Source organism: Diabrotica virgifera, chromosome 7, assembly GCF_917563875.1.
Source record: "Diabrotica virgifera virgifera chromosome 7, PGI_DIABVI_V3a".
Lineage (NCBI taxonomy): Eukaryota > Metazoa > Arthropoda > Insecta > Coleoptera > Chrysomelidae > Diabrotica > Diabrotica virgifera.
In genome coordinates this window covers 41,160,810-41,183,342 of record NC_065449.1, presented here as the reverse complement: position 1 = coordinate 41,183,342, position 22,533 = coordinate 41,160,810, and the positions used below count along the sequence as shown (strand labels likewise).

Genomic DNA, 22,533 nt, shown 5'->3' with positions numbered 1-22,533 from the left:
TAATATACTTAACGACGGGAGATTATCAAAAATTATCGATTTAATTCAGATTTCTGTAGCTTTCTATTGGTCAGAATCTCCTATGAATGAAATAATCAGTAGTAATTGCAAAAGAGCTCTGAAATTATTGAATTTTTCCCTAGTGACACTTTGACAGTTTTAATTTATGTTTTATGTGAGTTATTAATTAAATAAAAATAATCTTGTTATATTATTATAAACAAGACAATTTTTTTATATGATTATAATTTCTTAATATCACATTTATTGGTACATTCCCTGCACATTGTTATGGTTTATACTTTGTGTTAGTTATTTATTGAATAAAAATAATTTTGTTTTTTTATCACTTAATACACTAACTTATTTGTACTAGAAAAATTGAATGTATTCCCGAAATTTGAAGAAAACTTAAAATATCTCGGAAACTAATGAGTTTAGGTATAGGGAATGCTATATAAAAATAAAATAGTTTCATAAATACAATATTTTAAAAAAATAAAATATAGGGTGATCCATTTAAAAAAATTGAGAAAATCGTAATTTGGTTTTGTAGTTCACCCTGTATACAAATATTCGTCAATGATTTCAATTATACTTAATTTAAAAACTACAGTATATTGTTTATCTTATTATGTAAAACAAATGATTGTTTATGAATTACTTCTTTATATACATGATGTTGATCTCATATGGATTTCAAAATAAAAATGCTTATAACTTGTTAAATACTGGTATAATAATAATACAAAACCCTATATTATATGAACAAGAATTACTAGAGGAATATAAATATGAAAAAATATATAGGGTGTCCCATTTAAAAAATTATATGTTTGATATACCACGCAGTTACTCATCACCCTGTAGAAATGGACATATTTTCCAAGCCTGGAGAATATCATTGCCTGCATTTTTTCTAAATATCTTTTTTCGATATTCTATACCATAATGGAATTATCGACCGATCCCGCACTAAAAACTCACCCTGTATATCTCAATATACAGGGTGTTTCAAAAAAGTATGTCATAAATTAAATCACGCACTCCGGAGACAAAAATAAATGGATTGAATCAAACTTACCTTAGTACAAAAGTGTACACAAAAAAAGTTACAGCCCTTTGAAGTTACAAAATGAAAATCGGGTTTTTTTCATATATCGAAATCTCTTAGAGATCTTTCATTGAAAATGGACATGTGGCATTATTATGGCAGCAACATCTTAAAAAAAAATGAAAGTAAAATTTGTGCACCAGATAAAAATTTTGTGGGGGTTTTGCTCCCTTAAACCCCCCCCCCCAAACTTTTGTGTACCTTCCAATTAATTCATCATTGTGATACCATTAATTAAACATAACGTTTTTAAAACATTTTTGCCTCTTAGTATTTTTTCGATAAGCCAATTTTTATCGAGATGCAGCTTCTTTTTTAATATGTGTACATAAAAATTCTATGGGGGTTTTGTTCCTTTAAACCCCCCAAATGTTCGTGTACGTTCCAATTAAACTATTATTGTGGTACCATTAGGTATACATAGTGTTTTTAAAACTTTTTTGCCTCCTAGTCTTTTTTTGATAAGTCACATTTCATCTAGATGTGGCTTCTTGTTCAAAATATACCTAAAAATGTAAATTATAAATAAATTTTCAGATTATTGACAGGTATATCATAGGTACTTAACCATATACAAATATGTGGTGGATTCAACAAATATTTAAAATATATCGATAAACACTGGCTTATCGAAAAAATATTAAGAGGCAAAAAATTTGTTTAACTAATGGTGCTACAATAATAATTTAATTGGAACGTACACAAAAGTTTGGGGGGGGGGGTTAAGGGAGCAAAACCCCTATAAAATTTTTATGGGGTGCACAAATTTCACTTTAATTTTTTTTAAGCTGTTGCTGCCATAATAATGCCACATGTCCGTTTTCAATGAAAAATCTCTAAGATATTTCGATATATGAAAAAAAAAAATCGATTTTCATTTTGTAACTTCAAAGGGCTGTAACTTTTTTTGTATACACTTTTGTACTAAGGTAAGTTGGATTCAATCAATTTATTTTTGTCCCCGGAATGCGTGATTTAATTTATGACATACCTTTTTGAAACACCTGTATTACACAAACCTTTGTGCATATACAGGGTGCGGAATTAGTGCGAGGAAGTCCAATTATTCATTTTTCGTAAGAGATATCTACGAAAAAAATAATTTAGGTAAAAGTCGGGAAATAGACAGAATCATAAAAACATTTTCAAATATACAGGGTCACTCGTACTGACAGGATGAAACAAACTAATCTTATTTTTTAATAGATTTATATATTTAATAGATTTAGTATATTTTTACATTTTTGTATTCTCCTCGCAATACTCACTAAGTTTCACATTATTATACGAGGTAGTTTAAAATATAATTACGTTGTTTTATTGATTTCGTAGCAATTTTCACATACTGTAGAATTTTAGTGTTTTGATACCCAAAAATATTTTTATGTCCAAATAATTTTTAATATAGTCACTATTTTTCACCAAGTTCTTTCGCACTTTGTGCTTTCTACTTCTTCCACTAAAAAAAATACACTCCCAACTACATACCATTTGGTTAAAAAAATATTGTTTTGACGACTTTTCGACAAGGCCACATTTGCCATTTTCTAGATTAGTTAGGCGTTTTCGAAGAGTTTTTCTCGAAGGTTATCCTACTGACTGCGCCATGTTTTATGATAATTTATATTTGTTGTATATTTAAACAATAATGATAGACACTTATTTTTATACTTTATTTCAGGACATCTTGACACTAACATTAGTGACACATGACATGAGACAATGACAACTTAGACATAGACAATATTAAACTGACACATGTTCTATGCAAGGAGATACATATTACACAAAAATGGTCTTGCGTTGCGACTTACTCAAGAAAGTTTTATTATTTTAGACCAAGTTTTTTAACATGCTTTTTTGATTTATCAGTATACTATAGTAAAATATATTCCTTTTATCAGATAAACAGCTGGTTGAAAAAATTAGCGAAAGACTATCCAGACAAAGTAACTTTAATTAAAGGAGGAAAATCTTTCGAAAAAAGAGATATTTTGGGTGTAAAAGTAAGTTTTGGAAAACAAAAAGGACGACGAAGTGTTTGGCTTGATTCACAAATACATGCAAGAGAATGGTAAGTTTAAAAACAATACCTATTTATTACCTATAGAAGATATTATGACCAAAAATGGTCACATTGCTCCTGTACTGATCCTTTCCCAAGTTAACAATCAAGTTTTTTAACGACTACACCGTACTGATGATGTCCAAGTAGGCGGAAATACGTATACAGGGTATTTGGTAAAGAATGGGTCATAGTTTAACATTAGATTTCTGATCTTAAAATTGGTCGAAATAAGCTAATTTACCTTAGTACGAAAGTTGATAATAACCGAAATAAAGGGTGTCAAAATTAAAATTTTATTTTACTTATTCTTGAATATTTCCCAACAGGTATGAGATAATAACACAAAATTTGGTAAGCGAGGGTTTTTTGGACAAGAAATTTAAATTCGCCACCAAAAATGATGTATTATCCAGAGGGCGCCGCAAACGCTTTTCAGCGCTCATTTAATAGGTTCAATTTTTTTATTACTCACTCTATATATCTTTTAGACAAAAACTTTTATTCGCTTAATATTTTTACTTAAAAAAGGCATACTAGATTCATCTCGCAAAACTCATACCCTTTTCTACTATACGCATTTTAAGTCTGCGAGGCAAAATAATTTTTTGCATAATATTGTGACGAATTTCTAACTGAGGCCGGCCCTGCCCCTAGTAGTCAACAAACAACAGCTACACGTCATCGACGAGTAATGTCTCCGCTAATCCAGAAGTTTCCCCGATGATAGGCGTGTGACGTGGTACTAGGTCTGGTGGTTGAGCTATTGTGCCCTAAGTGCGGGATGTACAATAATATACCATTTTCACTTTATAAATATATTTGAACTTCACAGCGTTCGTTTAAACAATTAAACAACAGTATATATGTAAACAATAACTAAGGTATTATTGCTTCATCGTGACTAATCGATTGATATGAATGTCTCGTCAATTCTTTGGTTCGTTTATATACAATAAATCATAAGGTCAATACCGGTCAATGCCGAAACATATTTACATTACTATAAACTATACTTATAATATTTTATTCAATGCTAAGGGTTAACGTACTATGTTACATCATCCCCTTTTAGAGAGGAGGGCTTATATCGTCAGATATAAGTCCTCAACTATATTATCACCCTAACTTAACAGAAATCCTATTTTTATCCAAAATATAGCAATAAAATATTTATATTATTCCTTATTCTAATAAATTGGTACCTATTTTATAAGCAGATTAAATCTTATTTACAAATTAAATATATTTTAGTCTTTCTTTCACACTAATTCACTTCTTGTATGAATATAGCCTATTCTTATGAACTTCCTTTATTTTTCCCGGTTTTAACTCAATTTTGCAATTTACTTTACCCATCTCTGATATCCTATATGGACCGTTGTACAATGAATCGAATTTGGTGTTCTCTTCGTTTTTAATTAAGACTAAGTCACCTACTTTGAATTTCTGAGGTGATGCTACGATTTGGCTTTGCCCCTGCCTGTTTATTTTTTGTTGTATTAAAATTTTGCGGGCTCTGGTATGCGCAAACTGAAGTTTATACTTAAGCTCATTATAATATGCGTCTATATTGTAGCATGGTTGGATGTTAGAGGTGAGGTTCTCAGGTATATTTGCTGGCCTCCCATATACTAATTCAAAAGGTGTGTACCCATGGTATGAATTGGGGGTGGTGTTGTAACAGTATGTGAACATTCTACACCACTCATCCCAGTCATCCTTACCTTCGTTGATGAAACACCTGACGTACTCGTTAAGTGTGCGATGTAATTTTTCGCAGCTTCCTATCGATTGAGGGTGGTAAGCTACCGAGAAGTTATGTTGGATGTTGGGCATTTTCGTCAAACTCGACATTATTTCGTTTTTGTATTCCGTCCCTTGATCCGTCCTTATTTGTTTCATTAGCCCGTAAGTGGGTATGAAGTTTTCGAATATACCCCTAGCTATTGTATGCGCCTCCTTGTCCTGCACCGGGATACTTACTGCGTATTTCGTCAGTTCGCAGAGCATTGTTATGCAATACCGATTTCCTTCTCTGCTCCGTGGGAATGGGCCTACCGTGTCAATATACACTATATCCCATGGTTTCTCGGAAGTGTCCGTTACTACGAATTCCTCTGTATGGCCTTTCTTTGGTTTGTTTACTTGACATTTGTGGCAATTCTTGATATACAGTCTTACTTCGTTTTCCATATTTTTCCATTTAAAATTTGCTTTTAGTTTCTTTATTAGTCTATTATTCCCTACATGGCCTCCAATCATCGGGTGGTTATGATAGGTCTCTATTAATTGCTGTTTTTCTTTTTTCTCCGTTATTGTTCTAGGTACTTCGCAAATGCATATTTCTATATTTTTTAATACTTTATTTCCTTTCTCTATAAATTCTGTGATTGTGCAGTTTGTGAAAATAGCGTCATTCGTATATATTTTTATTCTTTTGATTCCTCTAGCCTCCGCAAGCTTATTAAGCTTTCCCAACGCTTGACCTAAATCAAAGTTGGTAAAATTGGTAGGCAGTCTTTCGCAAACCCGTATCCTGTTTCTGATCCGTATGTTCATCTCGAGAGAAATACGGTTATCTACAAAAGACAGGATTGGTAGCTTATGTGCTTCTAAATTATTTAGTACCTTCCTTACAGCTTTTCCTTGACTGTGAGTGTTAATCTTTGCTTGATTCGGGACGGGCTTTCCGCACTCTACCTTAGACCCTGCATTTCTTTTTGCTTGGGCCCTTGTTATTGCCAAGATATGAGTATTATCAATATATAAGTCTTTCAGCTGATCCACGGATATTCTTGAAATACTATCCGCGTAGTTATTATTTCCTGTGATGTAGTGTATGTCAAAGTTGTATTCCTCCAAATCTAGCCTAATTCTTGTGAGTTTAGATGTAGGTTCTGTCATGGAGAACAGATGGCTCAATGGTTTGTGATCTGTTTTAATAATAAATTTCGGTGCCCCATATAGATAGCATTTAAAATGATTTATGCACCAATGTATAGCTAGCAGTTCTTTCATAATTATAGGCTTATTGATTTCACTTTTCTTGAAGGCACGTGATGCATATGCTATGGGTAGATCTATACCATCATAGTTTTGACTCAGAATTGCTGAACATGCTGTATTAGATGCATCCGTTGTCAAAATAAATTGTTTGTTGAAGTCCGGATATTGAAGTATAGGAGGGTTTGTTAATGCCAGTTTTAGCTTCTGAAAAGAATTTTCGCACTCTGTCGACCATTCAAATTTCACTTTTTTCTTTGCCAATCTATTTAGCGGTATACAAATTTCTGCAAATTTCCTAATAAATCGTCTGTAATAATTACAAAAAGCTACAAATCTTTTTGCTTCATCAGCGTTTGTAGGGGTAGGATAATTCTCAATTACCGAATATTTTGCTTTATCTGGTCGTACGCCGTCTTGAGATAAATCATGCCCTAAGTAAGTAACCTCTTTTCGGAAGAATTGGCATTTTTCAGGATTTAGCTTTAGGTTGAATTTCCGGCATGTTTCGAATACCTTTCTTAAGTTAGTTAAGTGATGATTTTCTGATATGCCTATTACAACTATATCGTCCATATATAGGAATGCTTTTTCAGGTGTCAATCCTGAGAATGCTATCGACATCATTCTTGAAAAGCTATTTGGGCTTATGTTTAACCCAAACGGTAATCTTGTGTACTGAAATGATCCTTTCTCTGTACTGAATTAGGTGTATTTTCTTGAGGCTTTTTCTAGTGGGATTTGGTGGAAACCTGACATTAGGTCCAGGACTGAAAACCACCTAGATCTTCCTAATTGATCTAGAATTGCATCTATGCGCGGTAACGGGAATTTATATGTGACTAACTTCTTATTAAGTTGTCTAAAATCAATGCACAATCTCCACGCCTTGCTTCCGTCTATTGATTTTTTAGGTACTAAAACTACTGGACTGTTGTATTCCGACATTGAAGGTTCTACGATACCTTGCTTTAGCATTTTGTTTACCTGCGCGTTGACTTCCGATGTTTGAAAATGTGGGGTACGATAATTTTTAATATATACTGGGGTAGTATCCTTCACCCGTAGCTTCTGTTCGTAAAAATTATTATGTGTTAATATGTCGTCTTTTAATGCAAAGATGTCTGCAAAATCTTCACACAAGGCTACTAGTTTCTCTTTCGCATACTCAGGAACTTCTAGATTCAGTGATTCCTGCAATATTTTCTTCCTGTTTTCCATAACATTATCCACCTTATATATAGGTTCAGCTCCAATGTTTTGATGTCATTTGTATTGATAATCGCACTCTCATAGTTTGTATTCAAAATTTTGATATATGGGTTTTTCCTTGAAATGATCGATCTTGCTATGAAAACTCCTTGTATAATTTCCTGTTGTTCTACGACTATATTCTCATTTATACTTTTAAATCCATTGATTAATCTATAAATTTCGCATCTCGGTGGAATTGCTATGTTGTTCTGATTTGTGTTATCAAGAATAATAAGACTAATGTAATAATCATCGTCAGTTTTTACGTGTAGTTTCAGGTCGGAATAGTCTAACATACATTGATATTTGGTTATGAAGTCTCTCCCGATTATTCCATCTGTGGGTATCGGAAAGTCTTTCCTAACTACCTGGAAGCTATGAAGAAAAGTGTTTCCATTTATGTTTAGTAAAGTGTCTACTCTCCCTAACGTTTGTAATTCTCCTTGCGTAACTCCCTTTATTTTGACTATTGAGTTTCTTTGTATTGCTTGGCGTGGGAAATCATCCTCAATTTTTAATAAGGAAATATCTGCTCCTGTATCCAGTATAAATGTGTGTATTTTATTCGATATTTTTGTGTAAATTTCTACAAAGTTAGAGAGTGTTAAGTCAAAGTTGTAAATATAATGGCTACTTTCTTTTGTGAGACGGTTGGGATTGACCCTAACCCTATTTCCATTTAAAACCCCAACTGCGTTTCCTCAGGCGAATTTTCGCTTGTACTCTCGCTTTCGCAAGTTCTAATATTGGCATTATTTGCTCTGTTAAAATTTGATCTACTGTTTCCCCTATTATAATATTCCTGATTTCTCCTATATCTTGGGTCTCCTCTATATCTAGTACCGTTGTTATTTCGCCATTCTCCTTGCTGTCTCTCATAATTGTTTCTATTCCAATTTCTGTCCTGACCTCTACTACTGTTTCCTCTAAAGTTGGTCTTATAGTTCAGCACTCTATTCTGCTGCTCATCTGACGTGTCTACTGACAAAAATTTTGTCAACGCCTCCTGTGGTGTGTCAAACTTCCCTGCTTCCATTATTATCCTTACCCTTTCCGAACTTGCATTTCGCGTCAATGTATTGACTGTTGCTTCTGCCGCGTATTTTCTAACCAGGTCTCCGGGCATTCCTTCCGCTATATACGCTGTTTTCAGTTGTTCTACCAATTCTTCTATTTCTGTAGCGTATGTTGTCGCGTCCCTATGGGCTTGTTTCTTCCTATTCAGCTTGGCTATTACCAATTTAGGACTATCTCCTTTTATATTTTTCTTTAATGTGTCTATAATTTTCTCGATGGAATCCTCTGTCGTGATTAGACTTCTCGCTTTTCCAATAAGCCTTGATTTTACCAGTGTTATCGCTGTATTTTCGTGCCCTTCTTGTATCGATTTTACGAATTCTAATGCATCCACGAATGCTTGCAACTTCCCGATTTCTCCATCGAATTCTCTGGGCAACACCCTACTCGCTGTAGTTAGAAAGTCGTTCATGTTTAAGGCCATGTTTCCTCAGTTTCGCTGTGGTCCTGTGCTTCCACTATATCTTTTCTTATATGTTATGTAATCGTCTCGGGAACTATTATCCTTGAGTCTAGAGCTTGGAAAGTTCTGATAACCTTATCCCTGATTTTGCAGAAATAATTGCTACAAATAGTACGCTGAGCGTCGTTAAGGATTCCTTCGTTTTTGCTTACCAGTGCAATGAACTCGTTATATGTAGTGATTAGGTTGCTGATTATGTCCAATCGTACTTCTATATTTTTGGGTATTGCTTTTTTCAATGCTCTTTTACTCTGTTTATCACTTTCTTTTAACAGGCTATCTAATTTATTTTCAAAAGTTTCCCAATTAGCCGACATTTAAAGTAAATCTAATCATTGCTCATTATATTAAAAAAATATTATGTTATATTAAGTTAAATCATTAGTAAAATGTCATGTCAATGAATATTAAAGAATATTATATTTTAGAATCCCTATAAAATAATGTCAATACCTTAAACTCGGTCCATCATGATAATAAAAATTTGAAAATAATAATAAAAGTTCGATAAAGGAAGTATAAAAATAGGATAAATTCTTACCTTGTCTCTTTACACCTGGATTGCTTCTTTGGATTGTCCTCTTAAAGTTTCTCCCCTGTGTCGACTTTGGTTCGTTTCTCTATTGGATTGGTTTTACTTCCCATTTCTAGTTTATAACAACTATTTTCTGCGTACTTTCCTTCGGGTCCAAAAGGCTGGAGCTTAGCATGCTTTTCCAATTAGGCAGGTCGCCATGACGTGGTACTAGGTCTGGTGGTTGAGCTATTGTGCCCTAAGTGCGGGATGTATAATAATATACCATTTTCACTTTATAAATATATTTGAACTTCACAGCGTTCGTTTAAACAATTAAACAACAGTATATATGTAAACAATAACTAAGGTATTATTGCTTCATCGTGACTAATCGATTGATCTGAATGTCTCGTCAATTCTTTGGTTCGTTTATATACAATAAATCATAAGGTCAATACCGGTCAATGCCGAAACATATTTACATTACTATAAACTATACTTATAATATTTTATTCAATGCTAAGGGTTAACGTACTATGTTACACGTGGACCCGCCCAGGCCTTCCAAATGTTCTCGAAGCAGAGCCGTATCTATATAAGCGGATGATTTTTAAGCAGCAGTCAGTCAGTTAATATATTCGACGCGATATATTGTTTTATTGTTTGATCGGGTTGCTGAAATGTATGTATTTGTAAAGTAGATAAGTCGTATTTGTAAATAAATTAAATGTTAGAAAGTGTAAAATAAATTAGATATTGTTGTTAAATAAGTGTTAATTGTAAGTGTTATAAATAAACAATTTCAACTAAGTCTTTATTTATTTAATAATAATTAAAAGTCAATTCGCGTAATATTTCCTAAAAAAAAAACGTAACAAAGTGGTGTCAGAAGTGGGATCTGTAAAAATAAATAAAATATAAATCGTAATAAATAAAGTGTGTGATCATGTCTACCTTGTGTAAGCTAAAAATTGCAGACCTGAGACTTGAATTGGAAGAAAGGGATCTAAGTTCTACTGGGAAAAAGGCTGATCTGGTCGAACGTCTAAAGAACGCTCTTCAGGAAGAGGGTCAAGATCCAGAAACCTATTTGTTTGAAGACAAGCATGCTGCTGTGATCTCGTCGATTTCGAAAGTTTCCTCCGATGTTTCTAAAGTTTCGACAGACATTACATCGTTAGAGAGCAAAGTTTCTAGTGAAATCTCCCAAGTTTCGACAGACATTACATCGCTGGAGAACAAAGTTTCAACAGAGATCACATCGTTAGAGAAAAAGGTTTCTGGTGAAATTTCCCAAGTTTCCTCGGATGTTTTGAAAGTTTCGACAGACATTGCATCGTTAGAGAAGAAAGTTTCGGGTGATATTTCATCCCTTGACAGCAAAATGACTAACGAGATCTCTAGGGTCACTTCGGATTTTGACGACAAGATATCGTCCATAAAATCTACTTTTGAAGAAAAGATCAAGGAAATAGAAAAGAAAATGGAGGAAACGGAAAAAGTAGACAAAGGGATGGAACCCATCTTAACAGATATTAAAGATGATGAAACCAAATACAAATTGGAGCCACGGTCGATAGCTGAAGGGAGTGTGGGTCATGCTCGTGTTAAGCTGCCAAATTTCGACGGAAAGTCATCATGGAACAACTACATGAAACAGTTCGAATCGGCGGCCAGAGCGAACGGATGGTCCGAAAAAGAAAAGGCTGTAAACCTCACTATTGCTCTTCGAGGCGACGCTTTGGATGTCCTCCAGACCATAGCCGTAGAGGAGACAGATGACTTCGAGCAGCTTAAAAAGAGACTGAATATGCGATACGGGCACGAACATTTAGAGCATGTCTATCAGTCGCAGTTTAAAAATCGAAGACAAAAGAAAGATCAAGCTCTTCAAGAATACGAGGTCGATATTGCCAGGTTAGTACGGTATGCATATCCAACAGCTCCCGAAGACATGATGGAAAAGTTGGCTGTTCAAACATTCATTGATGGCCTTCGTGATCATGAAATGCAAAGAACACTGCGATTAGCTCGTCACAAGACGCTGGTTGATGCCTTGTCTGCAGCCCTCGAATACGAATCAGCTACCCAGGCATCTGGCGGGTACAGTAAAGTTAGGACTGTGAAAGAGGAAGAGGATGAAGACAAACTGGACCAGATTGTCAATATGATAAAGGGCATTTCATCCAAGAAAACGAAGACCATAAGGTGCTGGAACTGTGGTGAAATGGGACACGTGCGGAGTTCATGTAAGTACCCTAGGTACAATAACAATCAAGAGACTCACCAGCAGGAAAACTAGAACGGGTCGGCCTTAGGGGGGCAGCTTCGACCCGCAACTTTTCCAAAGACCCTCTCATACTAATAGCTTCTTTGAAATGTCGTGAAGATAGTGTATATGTGGATGGAGAAATAAATGGTAAAAAGTATACATTGTTGGTGGATACCGGAGCGACCAGGACCATTATACGACCGTCAGTTTTAAACAGCCGTAAGAAACTCTTACCAACGAGGTTGCGACTGCGGACTGCCACAGGTGAAAACGCCAAAACCCATGGAGAAATCCAGATACAATTAGGGATTGGAGCAGAAAAGTTCGTCCATACTGTCATAGTTGCAGACATCGAAGAAGATGTTATATTAGGAATGGACGTAATGAATTTGCATGGATTTCAATTGGATTTTAAGAATAGGGTAATCAAAGTTGGCAACGAGGAGGTATTTCTTCATCCACACGATGACAGCACTGTGCTAGCAGCCATTAAAGAAGATACAGTTGTGCCTGCGAGGAGTGAAACGATCATCGTAGCGCGGCTACAGGGAATTGTAGAAGAAGGAACACCTGTTATGATGGAGCCATGGAACCACGACGAGGAGGTTGGCCGAGGAATCATAATTGGAAAGGAATTAGTTACTTCTGCGAAAGAAATTCCCGTAAGATTGATTAATGTCAATGACTACCCAGTGACCATCAAGAAGGAGACAAAAATAGGAACTTGTGTACCCGTGACGTCCATAATCCGTCAGACGACAACATCAGATAATTCCAACGACAAGTTCGACCAAATGGTTGCAGTTGCAGGCCAATCTCTAAATCAAATGGAAAAAAGGAAATTAAGGGAATTTCTTCGGCAATATCGTGACATATTCGTACCGAAAGGAGGAAAGACAGGAAGAACGACAGTTGTCAAACATAAAATTGACACTGGTACCGCTAGGCCAATTCGTCAAACAGCTCGACGATTACCACAGGCGAAGAGAGAGGAAGCTGAAAGGATTGTTCAAGAAATGAGGAAAGACGGGGTGATAGAACCTTCTACGAGCCCATGGGTCTCTCCAGTGGTCCTGGTCAAGAAGAAAGATGGAACCACGAGGTTCTGTGTGGACTACCGTTTGTTGAATAATGTTACCAAGAAAGATAGTTATCCTCTGCCTCGGATCGACGACACGTTGGACACATTGGCTGGAAGTAAATTGTTTTCTACGTTGGACTTGAAGTCTGGATATTGGCAGGTAGAAATGGATCCAGTGGACAAGGAGAAGACGGCCTTCACGACAGGAGCTGGATTATGGGAATTCAACGTTATGCCGTTTGGACTCTGTAATGCTCCTGCGACATTTGAGAGGCTTATGGAAAATGTGTTGAGAGGGTTATCTTGGAAAACGTGCCTGGTATATTTAGACGACATAATCTTTTTGGGGGAGACGTTTGAAAACCACCTGAAGAATTTAGAAGACGTTTTTAATCGACTTAAAGCTGCCCAGTTAATGTTAAACCCCAAGAAATGCCAGCTATTTCAAAGTAAAGTCAATTATCTAGGCCATACAGTCAGCAAAGAAGGAGTGGCCGTGGACAAAGGAAAAATCGATTCCATTAAGGAATGGCCTGAACCAACTGATAAACATCAGGTGAGAAGTTTTCTGGGACTATGTACTTACTACCGGAGGTTCATTAAGAAGTTTGCAGATATCGCTAAGCCATTAACGCGACTTACAGAGGAAGCAAGAGATTATTGCTGGGATGGAGACTGCCGAACGGCCTTTGAAACTTTGAAGAGGCATTTAATTACAGCGCCAATATTAGGGTATCCACTGCCCGAAGGAGAGTTCATCTTAGATACGGATGCAAGTAATGTGGGAATTGGAGGAGTGCTGTCGCAGATTCAAGAAGGACAGGAACGAGTCCTTGGATATTTTAGTAAAGTGCTTTCAAAACCTGAACGAAATTATTGCGTCACGAGAAGAGAACTTCTAGCAGTAGTGAAATCAGTAGAACGCTTCTATCAATACCTCTATGGAAGGAAGTTTCTAATCCGAACCGACCATGCCGCCCTTAAATAATTAATGCAGTTTAAGAATCCAGAGGGTCAGATAGCCAGATGGATTGAACGACTTCAGGAATACGATTTCAAGATCGAGCATCGGGCCGGAGTTAGCCATAGGAACGCTGATTCTCTATCTAGAAGACCGTGTCCAGCAGAATGTTCCCATTGCAACAAAACAGAGTCAAAGGAAGCAGCAGTACTAAGAACAACAGTGGTCAACGACGAGTGGACGCCTACCAAGATCAAGGAAGAACAAGAAAAAGATCCAATTTTACAGAAGATTCTAAAATGGAAAGAAGAAAATCGTCGACCATCTTGGCAAGAAATATCAAGCCTAGGCTCAGTAGTTAAGACGTATTGGGCCCAGTGGGACTCATTTATCTTGGAAGACAGCTTGCTTAAACGAGTAATAGAAAATGATGATGGTTCAGTGAGAAGAACACAGTTGGTGATTCCAAAGAGCAGAGTAGCCGAAGTACTTAGTCAGTTACACGACAGTCCATCAGGAGGGCATTTTGGTGTAAAGAAGACCCTTCAGAGAATTCGGGAACGATTTTATTGGATGAATAGTTCCGACGATGTGAAGGACTGGTGTAAGAAATGTACTACCTGTGCTACAAGTAACGGACCCTACCGGAAAAGAAAGGCTCCTATGAGACAGTACAATGTTGGAAGTCCGTTTGAAAGAATAGCTTTGGATATTGCCGGGCCATTTCCAGAAAGTGACAATGGATGCAAATACATGTTGGTGGTAATGGATTACTTCACGAAGTGGGTGGAGATCTACGCAATTCCAGACCAGAAGGCCGCCACTATTGCAGATGTGTTAATCAAACACTGCATCAGCCGATTTGGAGTACCTCTGGAGATCCATAGTGACCAAGGAAGGAACTTTGAGAGCGATCTATTTCAAGGAATCTGTGATAAACTAGGCATGAAGAAGACAAGAACCACGGCCTATCACCCGCAATCGGATGGAATGGTGGAGCGTATGAATAGGACAGTCGGCAAGTATTTGACAAAGATGGTGTCCAATCATCAACGAGACTGGGACCAGTACCTTCCGTTCTTCGCAATGGCCTATAGATCTGCTGTTAATGAATCAACTGGCCAAACACCAGCAAAAGTCCTATTTGGACGTGAGATGCGTCTACCCTGTGATCTAGAGTTTGGATGTCGACCTGGAGAAGATGTTGCTGGTGAGGATTACGTGAATGAATTACGAAGAAGAATGGACGATATACATGAGTTGGTCCGTTCTAATCTTCAGATCGCTAGCGACCGAATGAAGAAACGATACGATACCCAAGCTGAGAAGGGATGTTTCAAGGAGAACGACAAAGTCTGGCTTTATAATCCAAGGAAGCGAACAGGTTGCTCTCCCAAGTTGCACCAGTTCTGGGAAGGTCCGTACCTCATTGTCAAGAAAATCAATGACGTTATCTACCGAATAAGCAAGATTCCTAGGGGAAAGCCGATGATAGTCCACCATAACCGGTTGGCGCCGTACGAGGGAGACCACGACGTAGATGAAGAAGCGGAAGTCAACCAAGTTCGAGAAATACCTGACCTTACCTTTGAAGAGTTCATGGGTGCCTACGGAGGTACCGGTAAAGCAAGACATGGTGTTACCACTGAAGAAAAGCGAGATCTTCTCGCACTTCCCGATGACTATTCGCTGGCCCATACCATCCCGGCCAGTATCAAAGACGCACGAGGGTTGGCATCCGCCTTCCGAAGGAAGTTTGGTCGAGTTGCAGAACTTCAATGCCAACTGCCAGCTCCTGGCAAAGCATTGAAACTCCAAGATGCATCACGTTACCTATTCTATCTGGTAACAAAAGACACTGTCCGTGACCAACCTACCTACCAAGATGTATGGGATGCATTAATTCAATTGAGAGAGCACGTGTTGGAGTCCGACGTGCAAAAGTTAGCCATACCAAAGTTAGAATACAGCCAATTAGACTGGAGAGTTATCCGAAATATGGTAGAAGAAATTTTCCAAGACACCGAGGTCCAGGTGTTAGTCTGTTGCAATCCGCATAGTTACTGGTGCGGAAAGAAGACCGTCCCCTGTCACTTTTATACAACTGGGAGTTGTAAAAGAGGGTCCAGTTGCCGATACCAGCATCCAGTTCCAGTCCTGACAAGGTTCCAGGAGGAACCATCTTTTAATGAGGGGCAATGTGACGAATTTCTAACTGAGGCCGGCCCTGCCCCTAGTAGTCAACAAACAACAGCGACACGTCATCGACGAGTAATGTCTCCGCTAATCCAGAAGTTTCCCCGATGATAGGCGTGGACCCGCCCAGGCCTTCCAAATGTTCTCGAAGCAGAGCCGTATCTATATAAGCGGATGATTTTTAAGCAGCAGTCAGTCAGTTAATATATTCGACGCGATATATTGTTTTATTGTTTGATCGGGTTGCTGAAATGTATGTATTTGTAAAGTAGATAAGTCGTATTTGTAAATAAATTAAATGTTAGAAAGTGTAAAATAAATTAGATATTGTTGTTAAATAAGTGTTAATTGTAAGTGTTATAAATAAACAATTTCAAGTAAGTCTTTATTTATTTAATAATAATTAAAAGTCAATTCGCGTAATATTTCCTAAAAAAAAAAACGTAACAATATCATTGTAGTTACACCCGAAAAATAACAACCATAAAAATTTACAAAAATGTATCGCAAATTTCTTTAAATTGAATTTCTTTATATGGAACATAAATATGAGAACTGCCACAATTATTATTGTTTCAAGCTGGTTTTTCCGGTTTAACTAAATGGTATTATGCAAAAAATTATTTTGTATCGCAGATTTAAAATGCGTTTATCTCGAAAACAGTTAAGCTTAGCGAGATGAATGTGGTATATCTTTTTTAATTAAAAATATTAAGAGAATAAAAGTTTTGATTCAAAAAGTATGTAGAGTGGGGGATAAAAAAAATTAAACGTATTAAATGAGCGCTGAAAATTGTATGTGGCGCCCTCTGGTAATACATCATTTTTGTTAGCGAATTTAGATTTTTCATCCCAAAAAACCTCCTTTTACCAAATTTGGTGTTGTTATCCCATGTTTGTCAGGAAATATTCAAGAATAAACAAAATAAAAGTTTAATTTTTACACCCTGTATTTCGGTTATTATCAACTTTCGTACTAAGTTAAGTTAGCTTAAATCGACCTATTTTAAGCTTAGAAATCTAAGGTTAAGCTATGGCCCATTCTTTACCAAACACCCTGTATATGGTGGCCCCCGATTATTTTATGTTTCCTTTTATATTCATATTGTGTTATCCAATTAAACTTACTTCAAATATTATTCTCATAAGCGTTAATTGTTTTAAGGATTGCCGCTCCCACTACAACATTCATTCTAAATGAAATCTTGCACAGTAAAGATCCTGCCGTTAGAGCTATGGCCGAAAGTCACGATTGGTACATCTTTCCTGTTATAAACCCAGACGGATTTGTGTATTCACACACTGAGGTAACTAATAAACAAAACTAATGTGTTCTCACAATAAAACACTGAAAAACGTTTGTTTTTCTATACTTCCACAAAATTTATTACAACTATGTTATTACTACAGCTGTTTCGGCAAAGTGCCTTTCTCAAGTGATATATTTTACAATGTGTTTGCCTTTTTAAGTCTTTAACTGAAGAGGTTGAGGAGTGGGGAGCTGTTTGTCTCGAGTTGGTCATTCAGAATTATATCTGTATTTTTCAATTTATTAATTTCCATTGATTCTAAAAGTGATAGCTTAAGGCCTTTATTTTGAATATGTAGAATTTGAAACTCTTCATTGAAAGAATGATTATGATCTAGAAGGTGAAGTGCGTATGTAGGCATTTTGCCGAAACAGCTGTAGTAATAACATAGTTGTAATAAATTTTGTGGAAGTATAGAAAAACAAACGTTTTTCAGTGTTTTATTGTGAGATAAAATGAACTTCCATCAAGTAACGGTCGAATCCATCAATTATTTAAAACTAATGTGCTTATAAATATTTAGAATAATAATAATAAGTACTTACTTACTCCGTGGCGTTACAACCCTTCGTGGGTTTTAGCTGACTTGACAACGTGCCTCCACTGTTCACTCCCTTGAGCACCCTCCATCCAATTCTCCACTCCCATAGTTTTCAGCTCTCCTGATATATTATCTCGCCACGGGAGTTGAGAGCGTCCGCGTGGTCTTCTTCCAGTTGGGAGTTGGGACTTCCTTCCACGCCAGTCTTACTGTTCTTTGGTCAGAATGTCTTCTGAGTTGTATTGTCCATTGGAGTCTTATAAAACACCAGAAAAGACACCAGAAAAGAACACCAAAAATAGAAGAACACCAGAAAAGACATGATAATTTCAACACATATAAAAAAATTAAGGAATTAACGCAGATCAACAGAAAAAGAAAACCGGGAATACTAAAAGATACAGATGGGAAACTTGTGTTGAGTACTAACGAAAAATTAAAGAGATGGACAGAATACATAAATGAATTGTTCAAAGACAATAGAACAGAGCAGATGGAAGTCGAAGTAGAAGATGATACGGTTTTGAAGATATTAAAAGAAGAAATTAAATCGGCATTAAAAAACAGCAAAAATGGTAAAGCAGTAGGTCCAGACCAAATCCCAGTAGCAAGCTTAAAATGTATAAATGATGAAACCTTAGACATTATCGTAGACTTGTTTAACACAGTGTACAAAACAGGAAACATACCAAAACAATGGTTACTCTCAACCTTTTGTGCTATCCCTAAAAATACAAACGCTAAAGATTGCAGTGAATACAGAACAATATCATTAATAAGTCACATTCTCAAATTATTCTTGAAAATAATACATGGTCGTATAAACAAAAAACTAGAAGAAGGAATAGATGATAGTCAGTTTGGGTTCAGAAACGGACTAGGAAGCAGAGAGGCGTTATTTGCTTTTAGTGTGTTAGCTCAAAGATGCATGGACATGAATGTGGATGTGCATGTTTGTTACGTTGATTTTGAGAAGGCTTTTGACAAAGTAAGACATGAAAAATTAGTCCAAATTCTAAAGACAAAAAACATAGACAAAAGGGACTTACGAATAATAACAAACCTTTACTGGAATCAAAGAGCACAAATTGTAATAGATAACGAACCCAGTCCAGAAATTGAAATCAGGAGAGGAGTTCGGCAGGTATGTATTATGTCTCCATTACTCTTTAATGCATATAGTGAAGCCATTTTTGAAGAAGCATTGCTATCTCAAAGTGAAGGAATAATAATTAACGGAAGATCTATTAACAACATAAGATATGCAGATGACACCGTGATTATAGCAAGCTCTGCTGAACAACTCCAACTACTACTGAACAAAACAAACAATTTCTGTAAAGAATATGGACTAAAAATGAATATAAAAAAGACCAAATACATGATAATAACTAAGAAAACAAACATACAAACAAGCATACATTTGGGAAATATACCGATAGAAAGGGTTGATAAATACAAATACCTAGGAACCTGGATTTCAGAGAAAAATGATCAAACAACAGAAATAAGGACCAGGATAGAAATAGCAAGAAATGCGTTTGTAAAAATGAAAACAGTTCTCTGCAAAAAAGACCTTAGCTTAGAACTGAGAGCAAGAGATTTGAGATGCTACGTGTTCTCGATACTACAATATGGACTTGAAAGCTGGACATTAAAGCAAGAACACATAAATAAGCTACAGTCATTTGAAATGTGGTGTTACAGAAGAATGCTTAGAATAGCATGGACACAGAGGAAAACGAACACGGAAGTACTGCGAGAAATGGGTAAAGAATGCGAAATAATAAACACAATAAAAATAAGAAAGTTACAATATCTGGGACACGTAATGAGGGGACCGCGATATGAAATGCTAAGACTGATAATACAGGGAAAGATAAGAGGCGGAAGGAGTATAGGAAGAAGGAGAGTGTCATGGTTAAAGAATTTAAGGGACTGGTTTAGATGCAGTTCTATAGAACTCTTTAGAGCAGCGGTGGATAGAGTAAAGATAGTGATGATGATATCCAACCTCCGATTAGGAGACGGCACTTGAAGAAGAAGGACTTTATTTCTTTTATGATGTTGGCGTCTGGGTAAAGTTCTTTGAGCTCTTTTTTAGTTCTTATCCTATATTGTCTCGACGCTTTATCCAGCAGAGGCCCAAAAAACTTCATTAGGATTTTTCTTTCCCAAACACGTAGTCTCTCTTTACTTGCCTTTGTCATTGTCCACGTTTTGCTTCCATACATTACAATGGGTCGTATGGTTGTTTTATACACTTGTATCTTCGTACATACTGTTAGTTGTTTCGATTTTATGAGGTTTTGGAGGGCAAACAGACATCTCTCTTTTTGCAAATAATCAGTATTGGTATCTTTTGTTAATCCTAATCCGAGCAACTCAACTGTAATATCCCCAAAACTCTTCACCTTAGCTCTGGAAGACATCTTTGGAGAACTAGAATTGGAAGACATGGGTATCAACATAAACGAGAAGAATATCAATCACCTCAGATATTGCGATGATGTTGTCCTTATTACAACCAACCAAGAAGAACTAGTCACAATGCTGACTCAACTAGCACACGCATCAGAGAAGATAGGATTAAAAATGAACATAAATAAAACAAAAATCATGACAAATACAAATGACAGAATAAATATTAATATAACTAATGTGAATATTGAAATTTTTGACGAATATATACAGGGTGTCCAAAAACTCTACCGACAAATGAATACAGGTGATTCCTTAGATAGTTTTAAGACAATTTAATTCAATTCACTTAGTCCGAAAATGCTTCCTAAGGGAGCTAGAGCTATTTGAAGATGGCGTCTGGTAATTAGTTTTTTTTAAATACCTCCGGAACGCTTCCATTTATAAGAACAAAAATTGGTATGCGTATTTGTCTTCCAGAGATAAATCGATTCCATCTATTGCAAATTTCTAGTATTGGTCATAAGCGTCCGTTTTAGGTAGGGCAACAGTTACTTTATCGCATAACTTTTTTGTCTTTAACTTTTAAGCATTTTTGATTCTGGATTATTAAATTGTGAGGTATTCTTGTACTAAAAGGTACTCTTGTTTTAAGTCGATAGGATACACCGTTTTCTATAAAAATTGATTTGAAAATTTTTCGTTTTTTAAATAAAAAAAAATTAAAAAAAAAACTGTTTAGAAAAACGAAAACTTGTACGTTTAATTTTATTTTAGAGATGAATCCATTTCATTAATTGCGAATTTCTATCATCGGTCATATGCGTCGGTTTTGGGTAGGTCAACGGTTATTTTATCGCATAACTTTTTTGTCTTTAATTTTTAACCATTTTTGACACTAGATTATTAAATTATGAGGTATTCTAGTAGTAAAAGTTCCTCTTGCTTCAAGTTGATAAAATACACCGTTTTTTTTCAATTTTTTTTCAATTTTTTTTCAAATTCAAGAGACGAAAAATTTTCAAATCGATTTTTCTAGAAAATGGTGTGTCCTACCGACTTAATCAAGAGTACCTTTTAGTACTAGCATACCTCACAATGTAATAATCCAAAGTGAAAGATGCTTAAAATGTAAAGAAAAAAAAATTTATGTAATAAAATAACCGTTGCCCTACCCAAAACGGACGCCTATGACCGGTGCTATAAATTCGCAATAGATGGAATAGATTTATCTCTAGAAAATAAATATGCGTACAAATTTTTGTTTTTCTAACTAGAAGCGTTCTTGAGGTATTTAAGAAAAACTAGTTACAATACGCCATTTTCAAAGAGCTCTAGCTCCCTTAGGGAGCATTTTCGGACTGGGTGAATTTGGTTAAATTGTCTTAAAATTACCTGAGGAATTTCCTGTCTTCGTTTGTCGGTAGAGTTTCTGGACATCCTGTATACCTGGGTCAAATAATCAAAGCTAATAAAGAGATCCAAATAATTGAAGTATAGAGAAGAATCCGATTGGCGTGGGCAGCGTTTGGAAAGTTAAGATGGATACTAAAAAGCACAAAGATACAACAGTACCTAAAAACCCGTGTATATGACCAGTGTATCCTTCGTGTTCTGAGGTATGGCTCAGAAACATGGACATTAACAAAGGCCAACATGAACAAAATAGAAATAACTCAGAGAAAAATATAAAGATACATGTTGTAAATAAAACTACAAGACAGAAAATAGAAAATCAAACAAATGAATAGGAGTGAAAACAAAAGTAAAAAATGTAACTGACCATATAACAAGGTTAAAATGGAGATTTGCAGGCCACAATGCGAGACAGGAAGATAAAAGTTAGAATGCTGAAATACAAAACTGGAGACTGTGGACAGGAAAAATAGGAAGAGGAAGACCTCAGATGCGATGGAAGGACGATATTGTTAAAGCTGCAGGAACTAACTGGAAAAGCGCAGCCAAAGACAGACGGAAATAGAAAGATTTGGGGAAGGCCTATGTCCAAAGTTAGATAGAACTGGGCTAAAGAAAAAAAGGAATCCGAGCAACATATTTTACTTATGTATCCGGGCAATTCGGGTCCGTTTGACCCACTATTGTTCTTGAATGTAGTATTCATATTTACCTATGTGTTTCTCATAATCTTTTCAATTTTTTATTTGAGCTAAATTTAAATTGTTTAGATAAAAAACAATAGATTTATCAATTATTTTTCAGTACTTAATTTCTACTGCATATTTCGTAAATCAGTT

The 22,533-nt window shown here is 35.9% G+C and overlaps 1 protein-coding gene across 1 annotated transcript in view; it reads left to right on the top strand.

Moving 5' to 3' along the window:
• LOC126888498 (uncharacterized) overlaps window positions 1-22,533 on the top strand; it is a 157,878-nt gene that overhangs the window by 8,304 nt on the left and 127,041 nt on the right. Inside the window, exons 3-4 of the mRNA XM_050656835.1 lie at window positions 3,019-3,188; window positions 17,172-17,313. Of these exons, the coding sequence (XP_050512792.1) occupies window positions 3,019-3,188; window positions 17,172-17,313 (312 nt within the window). The remainder of the gene's footprint in view (window positions 1-3,018; window positions 3,189-17,171; window positions 17,314-22,533) is intronic.